This window comes from Ursus americanus, chromosome 5 (assembly GCF_024610735.1).
Source record: "Ursus americanus isolate L20-20 chromosome 5, mUrsAme1.1.p, whole genome shotgun sequence".
Lineage (NCBI taxonomy): Eukaryota > Metazoa > Chordata > Mammalia > Carnivora > Ursidae > Ursus > Ursus americanus.
The window spans coordinates 53968084-53978850 of record NC_142131.1 but is presented as its reverse complement, the minus strand read 5'-3'; the positions used below and the strand labels follow the sequence as shown (position 1 = coordinate 53978850).

The 10767-nt window shown below is 49.6% G+C and overlaps 1 protein-coding gene across 1 annotated transcript; it reads right to left on the bottom strand.

Annotated features, from left to right (window-relative positions):
• Positions 1-1864: 1864 nt before the first annotated feature.
• SPATA24 (spermatogenesis associated 24) lies at positions 1865-7228 on the bottom strand. The gene is made up of 6 exons (XM_045794554.1): positions 7070-7228; positions 5607-5672; positions 5245-5375; positions 5088-5158; positions 2135-2237; positions 1865-2027 (listed from the first exon to the last, which is right to left on the bottom strand). Exons 1-6 carry the CDS (start codon positions 7184-7186, stop codon positions 1898-1900), a joined length of 618 nt encoding a protein of 205 aa, XP_045650510.1. The 5' UTR covers positions 7187-7228; the 3' UTR covers positions 1865-1897.
• Positions 7229-10767: the final 3539 nt, after the last annotated feature.

Sequence of the window (10767 nt, the reverse complement as noted above, 5' to 3'; positions counted from 1 at the left end):
GTGGGGTCACCGCGCCTTAAAGCGGCCGCGTCTGCTCGCGAATGGTGGCGTCGCCAACAGGACAGCCTTGGGCCCTGGGCTCTACTTTCCTGTCCTTCTCCTCTGGTGCGGGCCAGAGGCCTAGGATGGCTCTGCAGCTTCGGGCTGACAGGAAGGTGAGGGAAGGGCGGGTGTCCAGTTTGGAGCCAGGAGCTAGGCCTAACTCCGCTCCTCACAGGCTAGGAAACAGGCTGAGCAGGGATCTACCTGAAGTCAAGCACCATGGCGTGCGGATCAGAATGTGAGCCAGGGGACCAGGACCAGACGTTTGGTCAACTCAGGTCTTCTGAGCAATTTCATCTTCCCCTTGGCCCCCAGTGTCTTCCCACCACCCCAGTGCAGCCCTTCTCCCTGGCCCTCTCGTCACTCGTCCCAGCTAGAGTTCATCAGTGTGCACTCACCACTTTCCTTGACCCATCACTCACAATCTTTGATGGAGGAGCATTGCTTGGAGGGTGCCCCCAAATCCAAAAGAAGTGCTAGGGCCTCGGGAGGGAAGGTGCTGTCCCTGGCTGGACCCACTGCATTTAGTGGGAACATACTGGAAGGGGCTGGAGTGGATAGCTCTAACTTTCCCAGAGGGCCTCGGTACCTAGATGCTGATGTGAGGTCTCTTAGGAACCTTTGGGGTAGCTGTGGCCCCCTCTCTAAAGCCCCTCTGAGGCAGAAAGAGCTCTGTGCTCCCCCAGGCACTTGCAAGGCCCTCACTCCAGCCCCCACCACCTCAGGACTCACCCTGGGGACAGGCACTGGTGGGGAAGCAGCCACCACCTGTCACTGTCCTGGGATAATGACAATGGGCACCATTTGCCTTTAAACTTCTGGCTTCAAGTTCCTGCTATGATTCAGGCCCCAGCTGGCCCTAGAGCAAAAGCACCAACACATCCCATCCCCCATACACTCACCCTCACACTGATCCAGGTTAGGCTAGACTTGACAAATCTGACTCAGCCTCCAAGTGGGTTCCCTGCCTGGGTGTGTTCTCATGATCACCTAGCCATCAGTGATGCCTTGTGAAAGGATCAAACCTGCCTGTCATCTAGCCCTGCATACGCAACTTTGGCAAGTCATAGCCCCTTCAGGGACTGTTCTCCCACCTTAAAAATAGACATAGCATTGTCCTTTTCCCTTCTTTCCCCGTGAAGAGTCGAGCCTCTATTTGGGGGAAGTGTAAGAGGGTACAAGTGTGATTCACAGGTATGACATTCTTGTTATATGATGGAAATGGATTTACCAACTTCACTGTGGTCTTGGAACCCACTGTCTTTGATGTCTCTGGTCAGGGCTTTCTCTCTCTCTCTCTCTCTCTCTCTCAGCCCTTCCTGCTCTATAGCCAAGTTGGGAGAGTTAAATTTACCAGGGCTCTGGGAGTGGGGTGGCGTGTTTACAGGTAACCAGGGGTAACCAGAGCTGTTTACATAGGGAGAGATTAAATACCAAGAGTAGGAAGGACAGTGCCTATTAGACAACAAAATAGTCCTCCCCTAGGCTACACCCCCACACCTCCCCTCCCCCTACTACCCAAGGGAGGGAGGGAAGTGGCAGGGGCTGGAGACCTGAGCAGCATCCTTTTCTGAGCTCAGGAGTGGCCTGAAAGGTGGTGGTCCAAGGCCTGTCCTCCACCCAGTTGATTCTCCCTTCTGTCACCAAGGCCCTCCAGAAGGCAGGCAGGAAGGGAAAAAAAAGAGCACCTTCTGCTTCTTCCCCTGCCCCTTCCCTGGGAATCAGGCCACTGGTGAGGTCTGTGGTGGCAGGGGCCGGGACTCACAGGGATAGGAAGGATAGGGATGGGGACCCCCACAGCAGAGAAGGCAGAGGTCGGGCATTACAGCCAGAGAACAAGAAGGCGACGACCATTTTATTTTTCCCTGGGACGCTGGTGGCTCCGGGCCTGACGCGTCCCCGAGGCTTTCTTATGCTTCTGGTCCAGCACTTGGGCCATGTAGTTCTCCTGCTGCTTCTGGATCCGGTAGTCAGACATGTGATTCCTGCAACGGAGCCGGCTGGGCATGGGCTGGGGGCAGTCTAGGGTAGGGGCCAGAGAGCTGGCTCCCGACTTCCATCAACAACCCCCAGCCTGGCCCAGACCCCTCACCTGAAGATCTGTTTCTGCTGGTTGATAACTTGCTGCAACTCCTTAATCTCATTCTCTTTGCCATTAAGTATATCTTCTTGCTTTATAATGTGAGACTCAATTTCTGTGGGGGAGAGAGGCAGGGAGGAGGGGTGGTTCCCATCCCATGGGCTCCTTCCTGAGATAAGGCATTCATTCCCTTATAGGTTTTTTAAGAACTTGGCTTCCCCCACCCAGGGGTTCTCCACAAGCAGCTGCTAACACCTTAATAAGAATGAGTTTATTATGGAGTTTTGACAGGATGGTGGCTGAGGGGCGCAATGTCTGAGGAATGTGTCAGTGATTTCACAACTCTATTCTGGACCAGGTGACCCACATGAGGGTAGGCGAAGGCCCTTGCAGAGAGGTGGACAGTGCTGCCCAAGCAGGAGAACGAATGGCTCCCGCCCTTAACTCCTGCCGATCTTTACAGGTATGACTTCCTTGGCAAGACCCTTCCCAGTCTAAAAGTACAACCCCTCTCAATAGTTCCTGTCCCTTTTTCCTGCTTTCTTTTTCTTCTTAGCCCTTATAGGTAACATACCATATATTTTTCTCACTTGTGTTCTTCCCTACTGGGATTTATATCCACAAAATCCACAAGGATAAAGATTTTTTGAATTTACTGCTTTAACCCTAAGGTCTAAAATGGTACCTGGCACTTAGAAGGAGCACAATACATTTATTTGTGGAATGAATGAACAAGATGTCCTCTGGGGGTTTAGGACTTAGAAATACCACTTAGTTCAGTCATCTCAATCCCAGCAAGACCTACTGAGGGCCAGCTGGATGCCCAGCCCTGTGCTAGGGCTTCAGGGGAGAAGACAGGGTCCCTATCCTCAAGGAGGCAGCTCCTGAAAGAGAGTTAAGACTCAGAAACTGATCAGAAAACAGAACAAGGTGATGTTTCAACAGTGTTAATATTGATGAGACAGTATTACCACTTTGGGCAAGTTGCCTCCTTTTCTAGACCCATTTCCTCATTTGTAACGGGGACAGGGACAGCCCCTATTCCACAGGGGCGTGAGGAGCCCCCAGGGAGATAGTGGTGGCAAAGCTTACCCCCACATTAAGTGCTCATTAGATACAAGGATGATTTTTGTGTCTTGCCGCAAAATTGGAAGAGGTTGTAGGGATTTGGAGGGTGCTTCATTTATATGAACTGTCCCTTAGGCAGCCCTGGAAAATTCTGATCCTCATAGGAAGAAAATCCCATTGCCTTTAAAGACTGGACAAACATTGACTAGAACACAAACTCTAAAAATGCAGAAATGCTGAAGCATTTAAGGTTTCAGAAGAAACGATTTGGTAAAAAGTTAAGGCACGGCATAGAAAAGAGGAGGCAGACAAAGGTACAGGGGAAGGAAGAGAATGAAAATGAGCTCTGTGCGTGAGAGCCAGGACTGTGGAACCTTCTTACCAAGGTCACCCAGACTGATTGATTGTGAAGTTCTTTTGGGAAAAGGCATCAGAAATTTATGTGAATCTTTTAAAATAAATGAAAGATAAATTTAAAATAAATAGCACCCAATGAGAGAATGGTTAGAAAATCCCTTTGAGAAAATAAGAAACTATGTAAGTGTAAAAACCAAACTAAACCGACATAAAGGGAGGTTGGAGGGTGGGGAGGGCACAGGCCAGGGGAAGGCTCAGGTCATGAGATTTGCTCAGTTGAGGGCTTGTGTCCCACTACTGGGGTTTGGGACATTCTTCGGGGAGGCAGCCAGGTTCCGTCCCCACAGCACACACACACATGCACCTTGCACAAGCAGACGCAGAGCTCTGTGGCCTTGACTGATCTCTAGGAAATGCCCTGGCACCACCAGGAAAGAACTCTAGGTTCCTTTTAGGGAAGTGGGAGGGATAGGTAGAGAGGGAGGAAGGACTGGGGTCTAGTGGCCTTGGGTATGGAGGCAGTGACTGCCTGTTGGGCCCCAGGAGGCCCCAAGGGGAGCCCTTGGTCAAAAAGCCATGAGGCCTGTCAGCCCAGCTAGTCAGATCAAGACATCAGCCTTCTAGCATCTTACCAGTGAGAGTACTCACCAAGGGAGAGAGAGGGCTGGATTGATGGGTGTGGGGTGCCCAAGACTCCAGGTGGCAGCCCATCAGAAGGGACCCTGAATCTCTTTTGGCCTTGGGCTCTGGTCTCTGGCCTACTCAAAATCGGCTGCAATGCATGAAGCAGATGTTGCAAATGGAATTCATGTCTAGTTCTTAAACTACGTAAAGGGAATTTAGTGTTCTGGGAAACTAAAAAGGGGTTCCTGAGATCTAGTGCCCCCAAACTCGCAGCTCCAACTGAGCAGAGATGAAAATTAATGGCCTACAGACATATTTTACTTGGCCCAGACAATAGTTTTACAATTTCTAAATCAGTTGCCAACACTAAAAAGTCAGAAAAGTTTCCGTTAAAACCTGGCTTCGTTTCTTTTTTAAGGATCTGACAATACTGGGCCCCCATTCCCATGGCAGAAGCACAAGCTCTTGAGAGGTGTCATGGCTCTTCCCATCACCATGGTCCCCACTCCTCCCTGTTGGGTCCCCAACGCTGATACTAGGGGTTAGCTCCCAAATAGGACTGTGCTTGCCCTGTTGTTCCTCTTGCAGCAGTTATGAGTAAAGTACACTATTTCTAATACCCATCAAAAGTGGGAAAACAAAAGGTGGACTAAGAAGGTCATATGTTTCAAGAAAAATGGGAGCGAGCCCGTTCTTTTATGGCCACGAAGAATATTGTACACCAACTGCTTCCCTCATTTCCGTGGCCTGCCTGGTCCCTGAAGGCCTTTGCGAAGGTGTGGCCCGCCTGGGCCTGCCTGTATCCTCAGCCGGGGGCAGAAGTTGGGGTGAAACCCTGCCCTGGACACGGGCACTGGGCTGTTAGAGAAGAGCCCATGCATGTAAGCGTGGGGGGGGGCACGGGCCTCCCGCCTACCATTGCACTTGGTGATGAGCTGGTCCTTCTTGCTGGATTCCTGCAGGGCTCTGCTCTTGACACTGGAGAGCCTGGGTGGAGAAGATAAGAAAGGGTGGGAAGGCTGACAGGCAGACTGGACCCCCAACCCTTCACCCCCCTACCAAGGCCCACTCACGCCTTTTCAAAAGCCAGCTTCTCTTGCTCCAGCTGTTTAGATAGCACCTCTACCTCTCCGAGGGCAAACTGCAACTTCTCCTCTTCCTTGGCCAGGAGGACCTTGGTCTTGGCATGGGCAGCTTTCTCTTCCTGCAGGGGCATCAACAGTGACCTCATTACCCCCAAGCCGCCCTGGGTCTCCTAGGTTCCCTTAACCAGCTTCATTTCTCAGAGAGGCACATGGAAGCCAGGATCCAGGAAGATTCTGTCCTCACTACTAGGGCTGGAGGCTCTCAGAGGCTGATACTCAATAACTGTGCCCATCCACAGGGATTCCAGGAAATGGGGGAAGATTAGGAGCCTGCAAAGGCCATTACTTACCACCAGCTTCTTCTCCACTGCCTGGAACTCTTCTTTACTGACAAAATTTTCATCCTGGAGAACCATCTGCAACAGAGCCTGGCTCAGGGAGGGCCTGGGGCTGGGGTGGGGGGGGTGCTCTCTAGGGACCAGGACCAAGGTTAGACAGTGGGATGAATGATACTCAGGGCACCTGGAATGAGACTTGGGCTCTGAGAAGGGAGAATTTGGTTCCACAAGATTCGCAGAGGCTCAGTTCTAGGTCCTACCCTCGAGGAGCAACCAGTCTGATATAGGAGATAGCTCATGGCCAGCACTTCTAACATGGTGTGTGCTATGATGGAGAACCACAAAGGGCTGTGGTGCTCAGGGGAGGCCTGGGGAAAGGTCAGAACTGCTTCCAGAGAAGGATCATCAGACTTAACAGGGGTGGGCCAGAAGAGGAGGTGGAATAGAGAAGTGTTCTGGAAGGTGAGAACACACAGGCAAATGCCAGCTGCGAAGAAAAAGAGCTGGGTACCCTCAGGGAATTGCAGGTAATTCAGTGCCCAGAGCTGCACACACCCATTAGAGTGAGAAATAGATGTCAAGTCAGTTTTGTTTCTGAGTTGGAGATATCTCACACCCTTCTTATCAAGATAGAAAAAAAGAGAGAGGGGCGCCTGGGTGGCACAGCGGTTAAGCATCTGCCTTCGGCTCAGGGCGTGATCCCGGCGTTGTGGGATCGAGCCCCACATCAGGCTCTTCCGCTATGAGAAGAGCCCCACATCAGGCTCTTCCTCTCCCACTCCCCCTGCTTGTGTTCCCTCTCTCACTGGCTGTCTCTATCTCTGTCGAATGAATAAATAAAATCTTAAAAAAAAAAAAAAGAAAAAGAGAGAGAGAGAGAGAGAGAAACCATTAACTCCAGCTGGCCAGGATTTTACCATGCCTGTCCAGGTAATCTGTGGCTCCAATGCTTTGAATTCACGGATGAGGGTTTAATTGAGAAGGTAGAAGCAAAGGGGCATAAAAGGTCGGAAGCCCTTAAGTTAACATGTGCAAGGGACAAATCTGTGCTTAGTGCACTCAGCATGGTGCTGCATTAGACACGGGGTAGGGGGTGTCCACAATAGAAAAGATGTTGTAGTTTCAATGCCTGCACCTGAGGGCCCTGGGAAGCCAATGAAGTCATCTCGAATTAGAAATGGGGAAGGTGAGGCTTAGTGAAGAGACCGGGACATAACTACCAGGTCTTACACAACCAGACAGAGAGTAGAAAACAACTTGATTTTGATTTAAATTCCCAGGTAAATATTCGTGAGGACCTTGCCCCATTTTGGCTCCACCCCTACCAGCTAGAACACATCTGGGCCCCGCCTCCTCCTGATGACCTCATTGGCAATGTGCTCTAAGCTCGCCACTAGCTTCGGGACAGGGTCTGGTCCCGCCCCCTCCATTTAGGTGGCCAGCCGGCCTCTTCCCCAGCTTTTCTGGCTGCATACCACGTTCCTCAGCTGGTGGATCAGTTCCTCCTGAGATTCGATTACGTCCCGCAGTTGATCGAAGGCGAGACACACTGATCCTGACCCCCCCTGCGACCACCCAACGGGCGTCGCCATCTTTCGCCCCCGCCAGCTCGTTGGAAATGGCTGTCTCTGGGCGCCTCACCCACTTGCCCACCAATGAGAATGCGACGCCATAGAGCACCCTGGCAACCAGGGGCGGGGACTTCCTTTGTTAGCAGGGATAGGGCCCGCCTCTTAAAGGAGCCGCCCTCTGAAAGGCGCCTCCTGGGTAGGGGGGTAATCGCTAACAACCCTTAGGAATTTAAGGTCATAGTTTATTTGCACACCTGTTTTGTCTTGTATTTGTCACGCAAACTGAGGAACAGTCGGAGCCCGGCTTATAGTTCCTTAAGGAAGTGAAGAGGCCTTACTCAGACAAAGGCTCTCTCAGTCTTCTCCCAGGGCCTGTTAAACTGCCAGACCTGTGAAGCAAGAGCTGGCTAAGGCAACCCCTGCAACTTTAACTTAACAAGCTTCTTTCTGGAGTCCTAATCTCTAGATTTCCCCCAGAGTATGGGACTTCAGCCTCCTGTGATCTCTCTTCCACGTTATGAATACACTCAGTACTTAGGTGGCTTGAACCCAAGCAATGAAGGGAAGCCCAGGAACAGGAAAGGAAAGTGGCCTCAGCCTAGATAAGAATCCTCGTACTCTGGTACCAGGATTTTGGCAGGCACACTGGACCCATGTGCCACCGAGTCAGGGTACTGGGGAGGGCCCTGAAGAGAGAACTGAAGAGGGGCTGAAACCGACAGGGAACAGAGGTACAGAAGGATAAAGTGATCCTAAAGTGACCACACATCCTCACCAAATCCCCCTTGAGGGCCTTTTTTGAAACCCAAATAAGATTAAATAAGCTTAGGAAAAATCGGGGCTAAAATTTACTATTTACTATTTTGTGGCACCATTATGCCTTTTTAGTACTATTTCATGTGTTCTTCACAATAATCTTGGGAAGTAGGTTATAATATTCTTTTACAGACAGGGAAATGCAGGGTCTATGAGGATGAGTAACTTGCCAAGGTCACCCAAGGTCACCCAAGCTAAGAAGCTTTAGAACAGGGTTTTAAGATGGGAAGTTTGATTCCAGAGTCCATGTTCTTAACCATGATGCTGTGTTAGATTTCTGTTCAACATAATGGATACTAAAGTTGTGGAATTTGATACCCCCAAGCAGGAAATTACTAAATTAAGGTGTTCAGAAAAAGTATTATCAGTGACCAGGATAGGGGAGGTAAAGTTTAGGGGAGCTAAAGGAAGGGGAGCTAAAAGTTTAGGTAGGCCACTCAGGCTGCTCCCCAAAGCTCACCAGGGCTTCTTTCAGGGTTGAAATTTGTGGCCTGATAAAGGTGGTCATTTCTGTGGATCTCCCAGTAGTAGACCTTGTTTCATTTTCCCGTGTTTCTTATGTCTTTTCTCACATCCTTGATAGCAAGGCCATGTCTTTCTTCCCTCCCTCCCTTCCTCCCTCTCTCTCTTCCTTTCTTTCTTTTTTCTTTCTTTCTTTCTTTCTTTCTTTCTTTCTTTCTTTCTTTCTTTCTTTCTTTCCTTTGATCTATCCATCTATTTGAGAGAGAGACAGAGAGAGAGTGGGGGAGAGACAGAGAGCACAAGTATGGTGAGGGGCAGAGGGAGAGAGAAACTCCAGCAGACTCCATGATGAGTCCCAGGTGGGGTGTGGAGCCCACTGGGGCCTGGATCCCGCAACCCGGAGATTACAACCCCAGCCAAAACCAAGAGTCAGACACTCAACCAACTGTGCCACCCAGGGCCCACGACAGCAAGGCCATTTCTGTTGACCAATCTTAAAGGGCCTAGAGCAGTACAGTCCAATAAAACTTTCATGATGGAAATAGTCTACATCTGCACTGTCCAGGACTGCAGCCACCAGCCACATGTAGCTAGCTGTTCAGCACTTGAAACGTCACTCGTGTGACTTGAGGAATTGTTTTAAATTTTAAAAAATTTTAATTAGTTAAAATTAAAATTTAAATAGCCATAGTAGCTAGTGGTTGCTGTGTTGGACAGCATGAGCCTAGAAGGGCAAAACTCTGGAGTGCAGTAGTTTCCACCAGCCAGTTCCTTGGAACTAGGAGATTATGAGCAAGAGAGAACCCTGGATCCACTTCTGTACCCTGTACACCAGCACGGACATGAAGGATGGCAGCCCTGGTGGGGGGCACCGCCACAGACTCCCACTCTATATGTCAACAAATACTACAGGCTCCTGGCCTCAGTCAGGTCTCAGTGAGGGTCGGGATGACATAACATCACAAACAGCTCTGCGATCCTGACCCAGGAAATGTTGCCTTTCTGCACAGGTTGTCATTCTGGTTGATAGTCCCGTTATCTAATGCTGTATAACAAACCATTCAAAATTTACAGCTTAAAAAAAATCATTTCGCTTAGAAAACTCCAATTTGGGCAGGGTTCGATAGTGAAAGCTCATCTCTCCTCCATGTTGTATCAGCTGGGATTTTTTGGGGGGAGTAGGGGAGGAGAGGGAGAGAGGCTAGAAATTCTATTTCCGAGATAGCTCACTTACATAACTGGCAAGTGGGAGCTATCAGCTGGGAGCTCATTGGAGCTGAGGACCAAGGTTCTTGTTCCTCTCCGTGGGCTGTTTCAGCTTTCTTATAGCCTGGCAATTAGGTTTAAGAGAAAGCATCCGAAGTGATAGGAAATGGAAGATGGCCATTTTCTTAAGGCTTGGGCCTAAAAACTGGCACAGTGTAATTTCTGCTGTATTCTATTTGCCAGGGAGCCTCAGAGTTCAGATTCAAAGAGAGAGAACACATCCCACATACTGATAGGAGTAGTTTCAAAGAACTTGGGCTGTACTTCCAGTGGACATCCTGGCAGATGACAAGTCATTTCTCCAAGGTTCACCTCTGCTAAAACGAGAATGAAACTTAGTCTAGTGGGGGAGACAAGCATCAAATAAACACCCACTTAAATCCCAAATTGAGTCATTATCCAAATAAATAACATTATAGTGATGATGGGTGTTAAGAAAGAGAGGAATGCATTTTGTTTTGTTTTTTATGTAGTCTTCATGCCCAACATGGGGTTGAACGGATGACCCTGAGATTTAGAATCACATGCTCTACCCACTGAGCCAGCTAGTTGCCCTGGAATGAGAGTATTTTAAAGGGAGATTTTGCCCAGTCTGGGGTGTCAGGGAAGCTTCTGTGAGGAAGTGGGATGTTTGTGCTGAAACCTGTTGAGATTACCAGGAGGCACTTAACGAAACAGGTAGGGGCAGGTGAGTTGGAAGGGAAACAGAAAGAGGGAACAGTCTTCATGAGGTCCCTGGGGCAAAAGGAGTTGTCAGAGTATAGTAATTAAAAGGTTAGTATGGCAGAAAAGAAAAGGTTGTACAGGGGCGAGAAGGGTCAGTGGCCAGAAACTTGGTAGAACCTCGTTAAGCGTTAGGCCGTGTTAAGAACTTTGATGGTTTTTATTCTGGGGGCAAAAGAAAGCTACTCAAATACTGTGGGCAAGAGGGTGACATAATTTATGCTCTGAAAAGCTCTCTCTGGTTGCAGTGAGGTGTACAGATTGGAGGTGGCCCTGAGTAGGTGCATAGAGACTACTTATACTTAGGAAGCTAGTACAGTTTTCAGAGCTGGCTC